We start from the raw sequence: 21,042 nt of genomic DNA on the forward strand, positions 1-21,042 counted from the left end.
TGTGTTTGTACCATTTTAGTGAACTTTTTACCCAGCCTGCATTATAGTTATTTTAGCACATGTCTTATTCATACTACTCCCCTCCACCACCATGCTCAGTTTCTTGTAATGGAACCATACATATCTCATCCAGCTCACCCATATTTTGCATCCCTTGTAACGCCTTAGCTGTGAATACATGTACATGTGTGTTTTTAACTTCCTAGTGGGCTTGAAGTAGATCAGAAACAATGAATAATGCCCAGCATATAAGATGACACTTGAAAATTATACTTTGCATTCTCAGTTTCCTGGCCTACTGATATGTAAATTGAATACAGTTTACCCTTTTGGGGACAAGGACATTAGGCACTGTATGGTTAGGCCATTTAAGACGGCTGTTCTCTCACTCTTTGTACATTCCCTGCCTGACCAGCCCCTGCTTCTCTCACAGGACTATCCAATTCTCTTAATTATAGGGCCTAATCAGTAACTACTTACAGTGCTTGCCCCCTGCCCCAGCTGCTGGTTTCCCTGGTACCTGAGCCACCCACCTGACATCAATTCCACCTATAAATAGTAGCTTCCTCCTCCCCCAAGTTTCGAAGGTTGCTGCCATGTCTTGCTTGCCGTCGGCGGTGGGGTGTTACTCCAGGATCTTTTTGCTTAAGATCCCCTGTCCGATAAGCCACGGGTGTCTGTCTCTGTCTCTGGGCTCTTTGGTCCTAAGGCTAGGCAACTACAAGGCCTGCGGGCCTGTAGGTTGCAGCCCAAGGATTGGGAAGCCAGCCAAGAGACCAGGAAAACTCCCTTGTACACCGAGATGCCGGAAAACAAAGACAGGGTATGGAAAGTTGCGGGGGTGATCCCGAGGTGGTTGTCCACTGGTGTGTGGGGCCCTGGGCAGCTGTCTACCACGAGAGATGTCTTTCTTATCCATTATATTGATGATATCCTGTTAACCTCAGAGCCTCTTTCTGATTTAAAAGTAGCAGCCCTGTGCTTGTGGCTCATCTGGTTGCATGGGGATGGCTGTTGAATACAGGCAAAATGCAAGGTCCTGGATTATCTCTCAAATACTTGGGCCTTACATGGTTGGGAATGACAAACATACCCCCAACCCGCCACCCCTAAACAATTCCAGTCACAGGATTCAGGGATATTAACTTAGGGACAGGCTTGCGAATTGGACATTGCCAGTTACCCAGAAGGGTTTGGTTGTGGCAACGGTAAAATACCCTTGGGCTTCTGATCCCAGCTATGGAAGGGGCAGAGCAATGATAGTGTGTGATGGAACATAGCTATATGTAGTCTACACTGTGTTACAACAGGTGGGATACATTACAGAAGGCCCACCTGAGTCATCAGGAAATGCAAAAAGCCCCACCTTACTGGTCATGAAGTTCAGGAATAAGCTGATAAAAATGCAATACTTTGTCATTTCCACACGCCCTACAGCCCCACTGCTGCCGGGCTAGTTGAAGCAGTGAATGAATGATTTAAACAAAAATTGAGAAGGGAAACGTGCTCTCTCATGTGAACACATCCCAGGAGCAATCGCCCCAGTGCTTACGCAGTGTTAACCCGGAGGTAACTACTCAACAGAATCCAAGTTCAAATGTTGACCACCGGAGGACCGCTGCCAACTGTCGGTCAGGGTAACTTGCTTTTGCCCTTGCCATAGGATCTACCCTCCAGGGGAACACATTATAAAATGGCCCTGGGGCTGGCAGTTAAGACCCCGGTGTTTGGGTTTGCTGCCTCGTGGGGAATAGATTAGAAAGGGCCTTACAGACTTCACCTGCTTTCTACTCAGCCCCACCTAAGACTATTAAGGCAACTACTGGGCTCCCTTTGGAGAAAGGCATTATTATGTTAACTTTGTGGTCCATTGTTTTACGACCTCTCCAGTACTCAGCACCAGCTGCGGGGACTGAGGGTGGACAGGCAGTGTATGGTACAGCAGGCCAGGACAAAAACCACAGGCAAAGTTACCATTATCTCAGGATGCTGTTACTGCTTATATCTTGCTTCATGGTCATGATTTTCCTTGTATTGTGGCTGTGAAACAGCTTACATCCCCAGTGTGGGCAGAGGGAATCTGTTCTCAGACTGGGAGACAATGATGGCCTCACTGCAAAATGAGTTTGATTGCTGGGTTGCTGTAGCAAGATGGCATGGTCATCCTCCTCTGGACTTCCATGGAAAACTGACCTGATAAGGCCCTGGCTCCAAAGTTTGCCCACCTCTTGGACTCTTGATATGCGTTAGCTGTCGCTGTCCGTAAGGCATGTGTGGCATTTGGCTGCAGTGCACCTCTACATCGCTGAGGGTTATCACCGAAGAGGGGCAAACTAAGATTGTAAGGATCGAGTGGAGGGTATGGTTAGGCCATTCAAGATAACTGTTCTCTTGCTCTTTGTATATCCCCCACTTGACCAGTCCCTGCTTTTCTCACATGACTACCCAGTCCTCTTAATCGTAGGGCCTAATTAGCAACTGCCTACGTGCTTTCCCCCTGCCCTAGTTGCTGGTTTTCCTAGTAACTGAGCCAACCTGTTGTCAATTCTCCCTATAAATGGTAGGCTCCTTCTCCCTGGAGGAGTGAAGATTGCCGCCATTTCTTGCCTACCATCTGCTATAAATGGTAGGATATCATTCCAGGACCTTTTGCTTAAGATCGCGTGTCCCATAAACCATTGATGTCTCTGTCCTTGTCTCCAGGCTCTTTCTTCAGTCTCAGGGCTGGACAACTACAAGGCTTACAGGCCTGTGGAGTGCAGCCCACCACGGGCACACAGAATGGATACTAACTCATACCTAGCAGAATATGTAAAATCTAAAAGTGGTACAATCAATATAGTGTTAGATGCAATTATAACCATTCGCCCCCAGTTGAAATAGTTTTCACACAAATCCCACTGATGAAAAGAAATTTTCTTTTACATTTTCACCCCTCATTATCTTTCCTTGTGTAAAGTTATATGCAGAGTCATGAAAAATTGTTGATACTTGTAACCAAGCAGCCTGTTTCTGACTGTTGTGCTCTTGAGTAGAATGGTGAGCTGTTAGGTGCCATGGAAGCTGGTGCCACCAGCCTTGCCATGGAAGAAATTTACTCTGAAGAGCAGTTTAAAGCTTGAGAAAGAATTTGTAGGAAAGAAAAAACCTCAAGGCTCTAAATAAGACTCCTTAAGTAAAAGTTGGCCTTTTGATTACCTAGAAGGCATAGCGGTTGTTTCCTTTACACAGCACAGATTTTATTTGTTCATGTACATTGAAGTGACTTTTTGGTGGATGTTTCCACTGAAATTTTCAGCAGTTCTGTTGATGCCGCATGTTGACTGAAGTCCACATTGATTGCTCTTGATTTCTCGGAATCTTTTCTTTTAGTCCCGATAAGTATTTCTTAACGGGAGGACTTAAGACAATAACCAGACAACAGTTGTTTCCTGGCTGAAAGGAAGGGCAACGGAACATGCCGCTGCATTTGCCTCACAATCAGACTGTTCTTACTTACATGGTTTTTTTTTTTTTTAGGGTGTCTTGGGTCATTGATCGTCTTCAAGTCAAAAAGACATGAAAAAAAAGGCCATGGTCAATATTAGAGCTATATTAATTTAAATGTCGTTGTTACTTTTATATTTTTCTAGGACTTGGAAGATCATCTTCTGAGACCAAAAATGAAGCTCACACCAGTACGCTGGTGCTTCATCTTCTTGCTCTTCCTAAATGTAAGTGAAACGAAGTGATGCTAAGCTATGTTCATCATGAATGCTGAAACAGTTTGAGGATGATTGAATGGGTATTTGCAAGGGTAGACGTTGTTCTCCAGAAGCCAAAACTATAATTTTCTTAATACTTTGTTAAGAAATCTCCTCTTCACGTTATTCAAGGAAAACTATTACTAATATTCCATAAGTGTTCATTTTAAAGGGAGTTTTCATTTTGTAATATTATACATCAGATAGCTTGGGGGAATGATTGTTAATGTAGCCCTTTCGAACCTGTTTGAATAATGAGTATATTATTATATATATTATGTAAGTGTATATATTATGTAAGACTGTCATGTTTTAAGCTTTAGACAAAGTGCAATGTAAGTTGCTAAAAGTAATCCAGTATTTGGAAATACAGGTACCTTCATGCCATTGGAAATATAATAAATTTTAAACAATACTATGGAAACTATTAGAATATTTTATTGTCTGTAAATGCCCAAGTTTTATGTCATATTCTATAGATCCAGAAATATTGATATATTCTATTCGTATTGAAACTGCTATTCATACCTCAAATGAAACCCTATGTGAATATGCCTAGTTTTGTTCCATAAAGCATATAATTAGACATTGAGAGAAGAAAAACTAAAACTACTAGATAATAAGATAGTTTGAGTATTATCCAATCACCTTTTTTGCTATAAAGACTGCAGATAATTTTTGGTGTGTTTTAAAAACTGAAGTAGCCACTTTCATCAAATTTTACCTGATAACATTTTAATATTCAAAGAGTGGAAGAATTTCATTTATTTGCATGAGAATAACAGATGTTTTATGATTTGTGGACATCTTTTTACTAAAAAACATAAACTGCACAGGGCACCTAAATGGCTTTGTGCTCTCTTCACTGTGACAAATAGAAATTTGATTCTGTCTATATTTGGATTACATATTTGATTTGGAGGATTTGTCCATAAAAAAATTTGATACATCAATTTTCTTCTAAAACACTATGTTCCACATTGATACTCCTCAGAGAAAAGGAATTTTTAAAATAACTTGATTCTAATTACTCTAAAATGTCACTTCTTGGATACATTATTATGAAAAAACTTCACCAATGTGTTTATTGAATTCTACCAACCTGATTTCCAAATGGTCTTTAAGAAACTATCATTTTGGGTCACCACATACTATTAGCCTGATCCACATTTACCAAAACCACACCCTCACCTCCTCTTCCTTATCTGCAGGATACAATAGGCTTAGAACAGTGCTCAGCACATAGTGAGCGCTCAAATCTTGCTCATGATGACAAAGAATAATAAAGACATAGAAAAAGTAGGTCTGAGAAGCATTATGTTACTGTTTACTTAGCTGTATTCCCCTATTTGTGTTGAATTTGTGCAGCAGTTTTGTTGTTTACATAATGCTTAGGTAGAAAGAACATAGGACACCAACCGGGCATCTGATCCTCCCTGGCAAAAACAGGGCTTTTTACTTTACTAAAAGAACTTTACAAAGTTCTTTTATCCTTGTTGTTCTGAAAAGTAATTGAAAACTACAAATTCTAACATTGACATTATCATTAAGGACAGTGACACAGAAAGTTGGCTTTATCAGTTTGTGGACTCTGGATTCATCTTCCTCTTAGAGCAGTTCTGTCTATGGCAGTCAGCAGCAGTCTCTCCCTTCCACACTGTAACCTGGGTCCCCACAGTCAGTAGGTTTGGACCATTTCTCAAAGTTCTACACAGAACAGCTCTCTACTTGTTCTGTCTCTGTACTTCTAGAAACCACCTATATCCCAAAAAGAGGCTGATTGTCTTACATCAAAGCAGGAATTACTTAAACACATGGCCATTCAAATCAGATGGCTTTCCCTCTCGAACCCGTAAGTAGTGTGGATGAAACCTAGAATGTAAGCTCCATGAGGGCAGGGACCTTGCCAGTTTGTTCACTGCTGAATCTTCAGAACCTAGAACAGTGCCTGGCATGTGGGAGGCACTCAAAGTATTAAGGGAAAGGACAGCGATGTTTCGGCTGCGGACTACAGCTGTTGGTGGCAGCTTGGCGGTCGTATGTGTGGCGTCATCTACTTGAGCCTTTAGGAGTGACATCACATATACGGCGGCTAAACTGCTACATAGGACAACAATTAAGAGGTTGGTTTTTGTCTTTGTTTTGGAGGAATCATGCAAGATGTCTTATATGTAAAACTTTGAATTCCAGTCTTTATTCAGAAAAACAACATGCCCATAATGTCTCATTTCTATCTTCATGTAAGCATAAAATTACATAATTATTTACATCCCACAAACATACAATATAAACATATCACTTAATGATAAGTGGAATAGTCTAGTTTTTCACATTGCTTGGTGGTTTTTCCTAATCACTGCTGCTTCTCTTTACCTCTTTATTGCTGAAAATTATACCACCTCACTAGCAATTTTTATTTGTATGAAATCATCAGCAAACAGTTTAATATGTTGAATGAACTTGATGAAATTTGCATATGTGTTATCCTGAAGCAGTAGTAATTCTGTAGCTATTACACTGATGTAATAGCTATGTATCTCTATCTGTGTCTATATCTACATATGTTATATATACAGATAACAGAATGCCTCAATGTGTATTTTCAGAAGAAAGTCACTGAAACATTCAGCCACCACTGGAAACATTCCATCATCAGTGCTCAAACATGAACCAGACCAGGAGTGGACTCAGTTTATTATGGCTCATCTAAGGACAGAGCTTCTACTTTTTTCATTCCCTCAGTGTTGAAACAATCTCTGCTGAACCAGATTCTAAAAGTTCACTGGAGTTTGTTTCAACATTGCAAGAATGATAAGATCAATGCTGCTGTCATCTACAGGAACTACACCTACTTTTTCAGATGGTCGTATCTCCACTGTTACTGGTGTTAAAACTGCGTTAAGCCAGATGTTGTCATTGAAAACACAGGTAGAGGGTTTCCCACTTGCTATTCTTGCACATGCTGCCTCCCCATGGCTTCCATGAGGTTCTGACTAACACAGGAATGTTTTCTAACTGGTTGTTCAGTCCGTTTAAAGATAGAATTTAGAATGTTACTTCTGGAAGGAATGTCAAACTTAAAAATAGTCCCTAGTGTCTAAAATATCTAGTAAGTGACAGAAAAGATTTATATGTGACATCATACTACATCTTCTGATTTGATTTAAAGATGGTGAGAAAATTACCAGAGATAAGTAATATATCAAATGATTTTCATATCAACTAAAGATTATAAGAATAGAGCCACAAAGAATGTAAAATAGATGAATAAGCTGGACCAATCATTTTATATTTTGAGGACAATAAATTAAAGATTATGGTTACGTGATCTTTAGTCAGATTGTTCAAACACACACACATTCATACAAATGTAGGCTAATAAAATCCAAAAAGGAAGGCTTTACATGAAATCTCTTCAAAATACTTTTTCTTACTCCCAGACCAGCTCTCAATTCCTGATGAAATATCTGAGCATTTAATGACTGATAATTCTTTACCTTTCATAATTTCTGGTGTCAGGAAATATTTCTAGTGTTGGTCTTTCTTGCTGGGCTGTAAGTTCCATGAGGGCAGGATGGTGCTTGTTTTATTCAGCACTATATCCTCAGCATCTGCAGTAAAGCTTGGCTCATCAAGTTTAATGACTATTGCTGAACGATTGATCTTAAAACCAGTGGGAAAGGAGTCATGTGACAAAATGGTGTTCAGCTACATTGGTAAAAGATTTGTACGCCTTTCATCATTGTCAGTTCATTAATTTTTCTTCTGTCACAAATTAAAATTAGAAATAATCCTAATACTTAGAGAATAGTGTCAACTATATCCACAATTGAATTTAGTGTCAACTAAATTCCATCTAGCATTAGAACAGTAATGTTTTAAGTTAGTATTCACCCTCTTCTGTTTGCAAGTGATTTCGACTCAGATGACTTACTGGCACCTCCAAATCCAGTCCAAAAGAAAACTTACCTTCTTCTCCTAGTAAGGTTTTCCTTTCCCAATTCCTTCTCTTTCTTGGGGGCACACTCATTTTCTCTACAGTCATACAGGGCTATTTAACTCTTATTGTTCTCCATTCCTTATACTCAAATATACCTCCATGCTTTCATTATCTGAGAAAGTGCTGAGAGTTGCTCTTTCTTGTTCCATCATAAAGTCATCAAGTCCAGCTCGAATCTGTGGACATCTGATGCCTACCACGTGAATTTTACCAATACTCTCCTTTCACAACCTTCACTGATCAAACTGCAAAATATCTTTATCATCATATCATTATTTTAAAAAAATATTAGCTAAAATATATGGAGCCTTTCATGTCCCAGACACTTTGTTTTCTCAGGGCTCTGTATTATCTGATTTTCCATGATTTCATTTCTTACCCTCAAATATGCTCCCCTCCAGGCAGAATGGTTTCGTTAGTGTTTCACACATGCCGTTTCCTTCCTCTGGGCTTACCTGCACTCTGTTCCCTCCATCCAGAAAGCCTTTCCTCTCCTTTCTCCCTGTGCAGACACTACGTATACTAAAGGTCTAGTTCAAATTCTGCCTTGTATCTGTAGTTACTCCTGGCTGTTCTTGCTCCATGCTCTCTTTACTGTGAATTTTTATTGTTTAATGTGTTGTACAATTTAGCCTTTAGAGATAGGCTGTCTCATAAGACAGGATGCTCTATCTACACATGAGATACACTGGAAAACAGTGAGGCTCTACCATGAATAACCTAGGGTATACAGGTCAACTTAATAAGGATGTTTATTTTAGACCGTGGAGAATAGAGAAGGTACATAACACTATTTCTGCCATCACTACATTGGGAAAACTTTAATCTTAGAATAATTAGAACAGAATAAGGCCTAATAAAAGTGTGTTTCAAAAGATACGGTAGAATATTTCTAACTTCAGAGAAAGAAAAGTCAATGCAGGCTGAAGCTTGCAAGCCTTCTCCAAAAAACTCAGTAAGCAGAACAGGGATATAAAACAAAAAAAAATCACAGATTCAAGCACCACTAAAAACATCAGAGCCACAAAAGAAATGGAAATCTATCTAAACACAACTTAGGACAATTTGTCAGACATTCATCTTTTCAGATACATACCAACTTTGATAAACAGGGCCTATGATGCTAATGAGGATTAATAGGCACGGGCAAAACTACCACCAGCCTGCACTGAAAATGCAAAAGCGCTCAGAGAAATAGATAAGATTTACGCTGATTTTCAGCAGTGAAAATGAATTACCTTGTATAAGTCATCTGCTGATGAAACCAATTTAAAGAAATTAAGGCCCATTATCCAAAGCAGAATATCTCAGAAGAACAGATTTTTGTTTGTCCTGTGGAATAAATGGGGTAAATTTTTGGCAGTGTGTGCAATCTAAGCACAAGCAAAAATCAGCTGAAAATCCAACTAAAAAAGTTTATTTATTGCACCAAGGTACCTACTTTTACATGATTCTTAGGAGTGCCAAAGAAAGCAAAGTTGACTTTAGTGTTAGTCTTTGTTTGGAAATCAGGTTATTTACTTTGTTCGCTTCTGAACTTTACAGTGATAATAAAATTAAAACAATCTTTTAAAGATGTGCATGAGTTTGTGTGAGTGCTATACATTTCCAAGAGTGAATAAATGAATACAGATATGAAATTTGAAGATAGAATTTACAAATGAAATATAAATACACTTTTTAGTTATAAAGCAAAAATATTCCACATGGAGACCATGCATAAATTGCTTATAGAAGGAAAAATAAATGTTTTCATAGTTTTTGATTGTTTGGTTTATTTATGTGTTCACCCATCTCCACTCTCCGTAAGTAACTGATTTTCCTCTCTAATACAGCTGCCGACTGAAACTCTGCCTACCACTTCAAATGACACCCACCATCCGACAACAGAGCCGGAGCCGTTTCTCTACATTTTGGGGAAACAGAGACTGTTGGAGGCAGAGCACAGATGCTATGACCGAATGAGAAGGTTACCCCCTTACCAAGGACAAGGTAAAAAGAAGACTATATGTGAATGTGTTTCAAACATCAGTAAAGGCTTATTTTCTTCCCTAGGTAAATATATGTTGACTAATTTTAATATGCCAATAGTCTTAACAGTGGCTTCCACACCGTGGTATGCGTGTGTGTTTCATGCAGCAGACACGCCAAGTGTCTGGGCTCCAGTTCATCCAGCTGCTTTTTGGCTCACGGCTGCACTTAGGACAAAATTACTATGGTAACTCACTATTCACCCCTGGCAAGCAGGAACAACGCAGGACTACGTGAGGGAGAGGAATTGGTGAATGACAGGGAGAGAGCTGGAAAATGGTGGGGAGAGAGTTAGCCTGAGGTGAAACCTGTCCACACTCTGTCTTGTTTGGGTTAATTAGGTAGTATCTTCCCTTAACTGTCAATTGGTTGGCGACTTGTGCTATTCCTTCTCCTTTTCTACCCCCAGTTCCCAGAGGAAGTGGAAACAGATACCTCCTAGGCAGACACTGTTTATCTGTCACCTTCTCTAGAATGCTCTCTGTGGCTGCCCAAATATTCCCAGGGCCAAGCATATTCTATTAGCTACATTGGGCCCACAGGAAAACAAAAGGAAGGATGCGATGGCCAAGCGTTGCTACATCCATCTGAATCCTCTGCCTCTGTCCCCTAAAACATTTGAAAAGACCCAGCGAGATTTTGTATGCCCTCCCACATGTTAAGACAACACTGCTTGGCAGGGGGGAAATTGGTTGATTATACTCTATTATTACATATGGTTTGCCATCAAGCAGTTAAAGCTCTAATTTGTAGTTCCTATTTTTAGCATTTTCCTTTAAATGTAAAAGTGAGTTAATTGATAGATACATGTCATTCTTCTGTCTACAGTAGTTTCAGTGTTTTTTTTTAGAACCCGAAAAGGCAAGAGATGCAACTCTGCCCCAAGAAGAAACCATTTCTCTGAAGCAGATAAAACAATAGAAACACAAAACTGATACTTTGAGAAAGCAAGTGTGTGTAGTCTCCTGCACTTTGGTCTTAGTCATCTGGGGAGGTTGAAGTTTTGTGCTATGATCATTATTTAAAAAAAATTTTTTTTTGGAGAACTGCCTTCAAAGCCTGAGGCTCATTCTTTTGAATATCTTTACAGAGTTAAATGTTCATGTTTTAGGGTAGATTTAATTTTTGAAAGCAGTGAGAAACCACTTGGAGCCAGTGTTGATGAATACATAAAAGTGATCAAACTGAGCATTATTTTAGCTAGTAACAAAGTGTGATTCTAAAGTAATAAGACTATTTTTACATGCAACCCATTAATTCGTTGCAAATGCATCTCCAGTAGGAATGGTGAACAACTGTATCACCACCTCGATTAACAGTAGAACTACCCAAGGCAACCCTTTGAAGGTTCGTGGTTAGTACGATACATATGTCCCAAAGCCTTTTATCCAGGAGTGATATTGCATATACTTTCACATGAGTTCTTTTGTAGCATTTCTGGAGATATTTTAAAGGGAAGATTTTGGAGGAAAGATTCTATACAGATGACAAATTACGGCTTTTGAGGAATAACTGCAGAATATCCTACAAAAAATTCCCTTAGTAGTTGGAAAAGTTAATACCTTTATTTGGCTGCTGCTGTTGCTACTGTTGTTTTAGTATTTCCAAATCCAATGGGAGAGCCTCAGAATAACTGTCTAGGTGCTGTTAAATCCTGCTGAGGAGTCTATCATTTTTGACAACTGCAATATAATTTCTAAATGGCCAGGCCCCTTTTGCAACCGTACCTGGGATGGATGGACCTGCTGGGATGACACACCGGCTGGAGTTCTCGCCCATCAGTACTGCCCAGATTATTTCCCAGACTTTGATTCAGCAGGTATTTGTTATTTTATATTTTGCTATGAAGAAGCTTTCATAGTTTTTCTAGTTCTGAAAAGAAAATCAGACATAAAATATACCTACCAAGTAATACTCTACGTAGTTCAGCATGCTCTGAAGCATTTCCATAAATGAACTATTACCCAGTTGTACAAGGATTGCAAGCTGTCCTTTTGTTTAAGTCACATTACTGACCAGTTCATGCACCTTGGTCATAAATTCTATTAATTTTAAATTAAAATTCTATATAGTTTAAATATTTACTATTACATTATAAGGAAATTTTAAATTCATTTTTCTAAAACTATGAACAGTTTTATCTAAGTGTGTGATTTAAACGTTTTTCAACGGTCTCACATTTGGTGGCTTATGCAAATGCTTGATCCAGAGTTTGTGTGTACTGGTCTGATAGAACAGGTACAGTGAAAATTTTATGTAACCTTGAAAATTATATAAAACTGTCATGTGCAGGGAAAACAAAGCAGAAGGTGCTAACTCTAGACATCTACTTTCTGTTCTAACGTTAGCTTATTAAAATATGCTCATTAAATGAGACTAATACTAATAAAATGGATCATACCAACCCAGCTCTGTCCTACACAACATGAACAGCCAGCAAATGTATGTCAATGATACCAAATTCCCTTTAGTTATAAAAGTAACAGGGATACTTTGCATTGAATATCATTTTTGTATATGTTACCTCATTTTATACTGACACAATATTTGACATAAAACCACAAGTGAAGTCAAGTCTCCTAAGCTGTTACCTAACTCTAAGTGCAACAGTTTCGGAAAAACATTTGAGAAATCGTATTTCTAAATCACTGTACAAACTTAGGCAGATAGAAGTACTTTCAGAACTGTCAAGGCAGGACATGTTGTTCCGTCAGCCCTCAGTCTAGCCACACGTGTGGTTAGGAGTTGGGCTGGGGTGCTTAGGCAGGAGTACCAGGTGCCACGTGGAGTGAGAAACTGGAGACTGAAGTCACACATCTTAGTATTGTCAGCTGTCCAAATAGTTTGGAGGCCCAGAATCTAAGACGCTCAGTGTTCAGTGGTCAGGAGCAATGCAGAGGAACGTATGAGGAGAAGCATGCACGAGGTTGTGTCACAGCCTCAATCCAGAGACGAGCCCCATGGGGTTGGGGAGTGGGATTAGGTAGCTGCTAGTAGTGCATAAGTGATTCTCAACTTGTCTGAGAAGCTGGGGAGCTTTTAAAAAAAAAAAATCCTGATCCCTGGTACCACCCTAGACATTTGGATTTAACTCTTTCGGAGTGCAGGCTGGGCATTCAAGATTTTTAAACGTTCCGACTAAATCGTGCAGCCGAGGTGAAAGTGTAGTAAGCAGTAGAAGTTCAGATGAGAAAGTGGCTGGTCCCAGGGAAGCCCAGCCAGTGCACTCAGTCGCTATGCCCGTGAGAGGCAGAGCCCGGGGTGGGATGAGACTGATATAGCCCACGGAGGAAGGTGGGTCCCAGGGGAGCAAAAGGTAGCAGCTGGTCAGCTCCAGGAACCGTAGGTATCAGGGCCAGATAAATTCTGTTCTAGGCAACTAGATAGACAATCTGTCCCATTGAAATGAATCTGGGATTAAGAAACTTGAAAGGGAGTATGAATCTTAGTTTTAAAGGAGAGCCTGAAATGAAGTGGGTCCCGCTGCAGACACACCGTGTTAGTCCCTGTTAACGGGTGAGGTTTGTTCCCGAGAGCACAGTGAGCCCAAGCCTGCAAGTGTTCGGGTGGCTCTAAATGCTGAAACCAGAGCCCCTGGTTGACTGGTGCGGGGACAGAGTGCCCAGCACGCAGGTCATTCTCCCTCAAGTTCCCTATCTCTTCTAATGAGATATGGGCAACAGAACAGAGCAATCCCTCCACTCCTCCTTCCGTCAGAGTCTCCGAGGGAGTGGTTCCAGAGGGGAGAGTTAGAACATACAGTTAGTAGAAGAGAATGCCAGGTTCCTGACAAGGGAGGATCTTCTTTGAATTAGCTGATCTGGACTGGAAATAACATTTTGAAGAGAGGAAATCAGTGTTTGTTTCCTGCTTAAGAGATTACAGAAAAATCAACCTTGACTCAGATTTTTCCAAGACTTGTTTGGTCGTACTTTCTATCACAGCTCAGGGTCAACCAGTCCATCTGGTTACCCTCACTTATGGTCTGTGAGTGACAAGACGTTATTTCCCACAGACTGAAAGTGAGGACATCAGTTAAGATAGAAAACAGCAGTCATACAATAAAATTGAGGCAAGAACATTTCTGGAATCCTGATCAGAGCAGAGCAATTAGTCTTTCCCTGAGACGGTGTGTGGGAAAGGCTTTTCATGGAGATACAAAGCTCCACTCCAGTGAGACAGAGATAATGGAAGTGGGATAACAGTGGGGCACTTTTAAAACCAGCGCAGGCCAGCTGCTTCTAGGAATTCTCATTCTGATGGAAAAGTTGGGATGTGAAGAGAGAAAGGGCTTAGTGCTATGCCCTGCTCAGTACTACCTTCCTGTAAACTCTAACTAAATGCTATTTGTTGGTAATTCTCCAGGTCTTTATTGACTCTTCCCAACAAATGATGCTTCATTAACCTGAATCTGACAACTACATTAGAGGTTAACTTGATTGGCACAAAGAGCTATTCTGCGACTGAGGCTACAAGGCCAGGTCCAAAGCAGCAATGGGCTCTCGCCAAAGTGGCTGTCATTATCGACTAAAAGGCAAGGTTTTGGTCAGCAAAACAGCAATTTCCAGGCATAGATCCATCTTTTCAGCCTGATTTTTAGATAGAACCCTCTCAGCTGGGGGACAAATCCACTTCAAAAGAAAGGCAAATCTTAAAACTACCTATATTCAATAAACTTAAATTCTTTAGTATTTTACCACTGACCCAAAGCTGTATCTTGATAATGACAGAGACTTCATTTTAGACAAAGTGCTTGGTAAAAGACAGGTTGGTAATGAAACAGTGAATAATAGTATTGAAAGTCAAAAGAAGCTGATAGTCTGAAGGAATATGCTAGAGTATAAAAAGCAAATCTTTGTCCTAAGTCCTGCCCTTAGAGTCAAATGATCAGCAGTAATGGGACACAGCCAAGGTGGCCGACATACGGTTTAGGACAATGATTCTCAACCCTGATACCTTTGGAATTGTGAGCTGATACACTTTGGAATGGCTTTTAGGCTTTAAATTACGGTTTTTCCTTCTTGCGGTTTTGAGATTTTATTCTGTTTCATTAACAGAAAGAGTTACAAAATACTGCGGTAAGGACGGGATTTGGTACAAAGACCCTGAGAGCAACATAACCTGGTCCAACTACTCCATGTGCAACGCTTTCACCCCTGAGAAGCTGCAGGTAGGTTCTAGTTCAAATTTCAGTGTTGGGTGAAAATGCCATTACTTATACATGGAAACATATGCATAATTTTAAAACGCCTGCTACCAAGAAGCCAATCTATTTTATAGAAGGAAATCAGATAATGACCTATAAATTCTGAGGACTCTATGACATTGCATCGGGGAAAACGATGTTTTACTTCTTGGTTGGCACTCAGAGTTCCATGAGCCTGTGGAATCAGGCCGTTCGTTTATGGCAAGGGCAACAGTGTCCATGGAGCAGGTGATGTGATTCTCCCCGATGCCAGACATTAGGCAGCATTTTCAGGAACTGCCTTAACATCTTTCTTCTGGAAAAGTCCCAAAACTACAGATTTCTCCACAAGCCTCCAGCCCCCTTCTCTGTCCTGAAATGTCTATGACAGTTTTACAGTCAGCCCTTGAAGGAACCCTTAGAATGGGGCTTCTCATCGGCTCATTGGTACAGGTGTGGCTGTTTAGATTATAGTGGAAGTGATCTTTTCACATTTCTGATGCCTCTGAAGAGAAGAGTATCTGCTCCCCTCCCAGCCCCATTGGCTTAAATGTTTCAAAGCAGAGATAATATTAAGAATATTTAACAGCCAGTAAGACAGAAGTAGTAACAAATCAGAATGGACTCAGCTTTGTCTTTGATCCACTCAACATGTATTCAAGTTCTCTTTATAATTTCTGTTTCCTTTCTTTTACATTCTTTAATTTTCTTCAGATGAAAATTTAGGTCATTGATTTTTCAATCTTCTTTTCTCATATGTGCATTTTAGTCTTTGAACTTCTATGTACAGCTTCATCTATACCCAAAAAGTTTTAGTATGTCATTGTGAGTTCTTCTTTGATCCAATGGTCATTTAGAAATATAGTGTTTAGTTTTCAGCAATATGAGGATGTTTCTTAAGTTATCTTTTTATGAATTATTTCTAGACTATTATGGTCAGTGAAGATGCTCTTTAAGATTTTAATTATTTGAAATATGTTGAGATTTGCTTTACTGACTAGTGTATGTCAATTTGGATAAATATTTCTTGTGCATTTGAAAATTTTGGGTATTCTGCAGATGCTGTGTGCAATGTTTATTATATGTAAATTAGTAAAATTTTATTGATCATGTTGTTCAAATCTTCAGTAGTTTGATTTGTCATCCCTGTGTTCATTCTTTTGATTACTAGGGGCTGTCAGTTTTTGCTTTATGCTCTGTGTAGTTTGAATTTACATTATTAGGTGCATAGAATTTTAGAATTGCTGTATCCTCCTGAGTCAACATCTGAACCAGCTTTCTTGGTTGATGTTTACCTGGTCCATCTTTTCTCGTCTTTTCACATCCAGTATTTCTATACCCCTGTATTAAATGATGTTCCTTACAAGCAGCATATAATTGCTTTAAAAATCCTCTAACCCAACCAGATGATTTTACAGGGGAGGATTACTGTTGTCTAGAAAAGTGAAGTAAGTGACCTAGGAGGGACCACATAAAGACTTAATGATAATACTCTGAGTAAAGAACAGCTCTGATGAATTCAGTCTTATATTCTTCCCACCATGTCATGCATATTCTTAACTGATATTCTTATAACAGTTAATCTGTTAATCTAATTTATAATTCGATATAATTTAATTCTCTAAATATTTGTTATTTTAGTAGTTTTTTTTTTAAAGGAGGAAAACAGTCGTTGATTTATACTATTTAAAAATAGAAACTGTTTTCCATCTTCTGTAATCATTTATTCATCTATTTGTTTTTGTAACTGTTTGCTTCTTGTTGTTCCAGAACGCGTTCATTCTGTACTACTTGGCTATTGTGGGTCATTCTATGTCGATTTTCGTCTTGGCGATTTCCCTGGCGATTTTCATGTTTTTCAGGTAAGTGCACTTGTAGCATCTGCTTTTAATTTTCTTAGGTACTAAAATAAATGGTAAACTCTGCAAGTGTTCTGGGCAAGGGGATGTCTGCAAATTACAAGACATGTAACATTGGGAGTCATGAAGTAGCAAGAAAAATGAAATTAATTAAAGTAACACCTTTTAACCCTATTTTTGAGGAAAATAGGATGGGATCATATACATTTCAAAGGCAATCTGCCTCTTTCCCCAAATGAAATAATCCTGTGAGCCCATACATAGCCTGCATTAATATGGTAAAGCTCTACTTATGATGGCTAAGTTTCCATGAAGTATTGGGGAAAAAACCCTCCTTCTTCTTTTGCCCTCACTCTAAAATAAGGCTGTGGCCACAAGTTCACATGCACCCTGCTTAATCGTGAGCTGTATTGTAAGTGGATTGGGCCAGAAGAGAGGTGGGGCCATGACAGTGTTCAGTAGGAGAAGGAAGTCTCTTCTGGCCTCGACTCACTCAGCCAGAGTCAAGGAGAATCTCTGGAAGAAGATGGCCTGTTGTCAAGTGTCAGTTTTTTGCCCTTGCAAACCTACCATTGTTAACTGAAATGATCTTCTAAGAACTATAAGGAATAAAATTCCAGTGGGGGTTTCTGTTCTGAGGCTGCATCTATGCAAATGATTGCATAATCCATTGCAAAATGATTAAGTTGATATAGATACTGATTTTACAATGATGGAGAATTTAAAACATTGATTCTGTAGTTTGAGGAATGACTTCCCAATGTATGTGTGATAGTAAGATATGCTAAATTTGGTCCTAAACACATGTCCTAAGTTCAGTGTCATTTCTTTAAATCAAAGTCAGGAGGTACTACATTACCCTGTCATGAGAATTCTAACTTCTACACTACCATGGTATTTCCTCCTGCAATACTTTTTTTAGTGATATTATACAAATGATGAAGGAAAACTCATAGTACAGACTATAAATAATTTTCCACACTTAAAAGATGTGACATGTAAATAAATGTATAGTGATTCATATGTAGAATAACAGAATTTTAATTTGATTTTTCTTAAAATATTACAATGATAATACTAGAGAAAATTAAACCAAGGGGAGAATCACCTGTAAACATACCTGTAACACAACTATAATTTTTCTCCTTGATCCTGTTTCTAATTTTTGTCTATATCTTACATCGTAATTATACATTGTTTTATATCTATATCTTTTATCATCAAAATTCTTATGTTGACTAAGCATTATAATTGAATAGCAATTCTTTGGTTAGCTGAATAGCAAAGAATAATGTAAGTAAGCAAAGAATGAGCTCCTTCCATATATGGTTCACAGGAGAAAGACTGATAAAGCAATAAGACATAAGGGATTAATTATTAGAATTAGAATAATTTTTTCAATTGTAATGATCAGAATACAGCAAACACCTAGCATAATTAATCTTTGAACGTCTGTTCATTTTTCCACTGCACTTGACCACAGTGCATAAATATACCATCATGGCTCTCATACAACTCTGATTAAAACATCTATCACTGGAAGTCTATTCTTTCAACGTTTTTTAATATAACCATAAGAAAATGGAAAGGAAACTCCCCAAATTTATAATTGTACAACTAATAAATCCATGCAGGACTTTAAAGATAAAAAAAAATGTCAGGGGAGCATATCTTAGCTCTTTATTTCTCCAGTCACTTAAGTAAGTGATGAGGTATGAGAGCCAAATCATCTAGGGAAATAAGGATGCTCTTGCAATCATCATTTCTCTATTAAGCTACTGAAGACGGGTATTTAAAACTGTAGCCCATAAGCGAAATAAAGTATTTCTCAATTCCAGTTAGTCCCGAAACAAAACTAATCTGGTAAAATCTTTGAGAGAATGCGGAGGAAGATTGTCTAGGAAGCACTGATTTTATTTTTGCCCTCCTGTCTCTTAGTTTCAAGAACCTACCAAACAGCAACTTAAGTCTTGGAAGGAAAACCAAGTCTCACTGAGGTCTAATCTGAATATAGCCATGGAAAGACAGAAACTGAAATAGCTGGTTCTCAGGGCGCACACAGTAAGAGATGACTAGGGTACGAAGAAAACACATGCTGAGATGCTAAATACTCAGATCCAAAAGAAGTCATGCCTGATTTTTATACCTGTTCTTAATCTTACCTTAAATCTGCCCAAACTGAAAATACCAAGGCCATCTGTTTTTCTTACAATTAAGGTATATTTCTGATTCTTCAAATTTTTTTCTTACATTTGGATTTCAGAAATATTAAAAGTGACTGTGAACATAAAAGGTAACTCTGATCTATGACTGAATTGTATCTTTTAATTAGAAATATCTTCCCAGATTTTTTTCAAACACTCACCATCACCCTTGTGATATTTACTGCACGTTATAGTGGGAGGTTTTCATTTATGCACTTAAACGGCGTCATCTCTCTGAACCCTGAGCAAAAAATAATCATCACTCTGTTGCTTAATTCTGCATGCCCAGGATTGAGTTATTTTCAAAAATCCAAATAATCAATTTCATAAAACTTTAATGAAATGAGAAGTTATACCCAGCTCCACTTCTGAGACCTAACGCCCCATTCATAATCATCTCATTGAAATCTCACTCTAAACTCCTAAAATGTGCCTTATAGGGTTTATAAAAAGGAATAACCCTGCAGGTGTCCTTCCCAAACCAGCAGGCCATGAAGGCCTGCAGAGGAATTTGAAGTTACTGAATATATGGGAGGCTATGGAACTGCCAACACTTTGCTAAACATCCTGGGATATTACTCGGAATGAGATCATTAAGGCATGCCTCTAATCTTAATGTGATTTTATTCTGAGCATACAGGAAAAGATAAAAAGCAGGACTATGTAACCCTGAAACAAATAAACAAGCTCCCTGTGCTATCGGAAAATGAATGTACAAATGTATATGAAGTCTTTGTTATTTTAAAAGAAGAAAGTTGAACTTCTATGCCCTCTTCAAGATAGAGGAACATTTTTTTCAGTGATTTAAGTGCTAGAAAAGGCAGTACTAAAGACCTTAACTATATAAAAGTGATAAAGTTATAATAATGTTCAGGATGATATGCAGGTTACTTCTGGTCCACCAGTTAAAGGTTGACGACAGCCTCATTAGGATGATATTTGGTTTAGGCCTTTGCAGGGAAAAAATACCATACAGAAGAATTCAACAGAAACACCAAATGAGTTCGCCAAGACTCTCACTGGTAGATGCCAATACCAGACATCAGTAAGAGAGTCAAAAATACCCTTAGAGAAAACTGCCTTTCTGGACATTTGTGTTTGTTTCCTGACCATTTTAAGCAAATTTGTGATAAATTCACTTATCCCATCAGTTCCATTTATAATTTATCAATTTACATTTCTGTGGAATAATTCTAAATACTGAAATATCTCACTGCTTCCTCTTAAGAAAGGTCCAGTAATAGAACAGCCACTAACATACATTTTGACTGTTTGGTACCCATGCCTTGCTGATTGTTGTATGTTGGGAATATCAATTACTTTGCCTGAAAGTTAATAGAGATCTATGTTGAAAGAGGAGGAGTATCTTCATTGCATTACATTGTCTGCATTACGTTACATTGACTATGCTGGCAAAAAAGGAGGGTTTCCTCCAGGCCTGCGAAAGGAATATTGATTCCTACTCACTGAGTATTCCCTATGCTATGTGACAGCTATATAGTGGATGGATAGATAACTCTCTATCTTGTATCCTGTTAAACATCTCTGGCTGCCTTCCTGTTCCTCCAGAGAAACCATTAAATCCATGGCATCAAAATAGCCTCCTTTCTCCCAGCCCACCCCTGACATGACAGGACACCAGAGATAACTGTTGGTCATCTCTTGGCACGTACTCACTCATAGAACAGTAGTGTTAGAAAAAGAAGCAACAATTATGATTGAAAGGGAGTTCCTTAAGGATAAAGATTTTGTGCTAAATCCAAAGGTATTAAGTGCCTTGTCAAGTAGGAAAGATGTATAGTATGTTGTGTTTTGAAATTTTCTAGGACTCTCAATGCAGTCCATTTCACATTCCCTCTCCTTCCCTCCCTTCTCTTGTCCATCATGAGCAAGGTAGGATACCTAAGTGAAGGAAAACTTAGTTAAAATTGTTCCTTGTCCTATGATATTAAACTGATTTATACAATCTACAAAACTCAAGGCAAATATTAAATACCTTCTCATACAACTTCAAGATCCT

At 38.7% G+C, this 21,042-nt stretch overlaps 1 protein-coding gene across 1 annotated transcript in view; it reads left to right on the forward strand.

The window, feature by feature from the left end:
* Positions 1-21,042, forward strand: part of CALCR (calcitonin receptor) — a 95,714-nt gene that overhangs the window by 47,468 nt on the left and 27,204 nt on the right. Inside the window, exons 3-7 of the mRNA XM_010979670.3 lie at positions 3,633-3,713; positions 9,579-9,735; positions 11,483-11,593; positions 14,832-14,944; positions 16,730-16,821. Of these exons, the coding sequence (XP_010977972.1) occupies positions 3,663-3,713; positions 9,579-9,735; positions 11,483-11,593; positions 14,832-14,944; positions 16,730-16,821 (524 nt within the window). The 5' untranslated portion in view covers positions 3,633-3,662. The remainder of the gene's footprint in view (positions 1-3,632; positions 3,714-9,578; positions 9,736-11,482; positions 11,594-14,831; positions 14,945-16,729; positions 16,822-21,042) is intronic.

This window comes from Camelus dromedarius, chromosome 7, assembly GCF_036321535.1.
Source record: "Camelus dromedarius isolate mCamDro1 chromosome 7, mCamDro1.pat, whole genome shotgun sequence".
NCBI lineage: Eukaryota > Metazoa > Chordata > Mammalia > Artiodactyla > Camelidae > Camelus > Camelus dromedarius.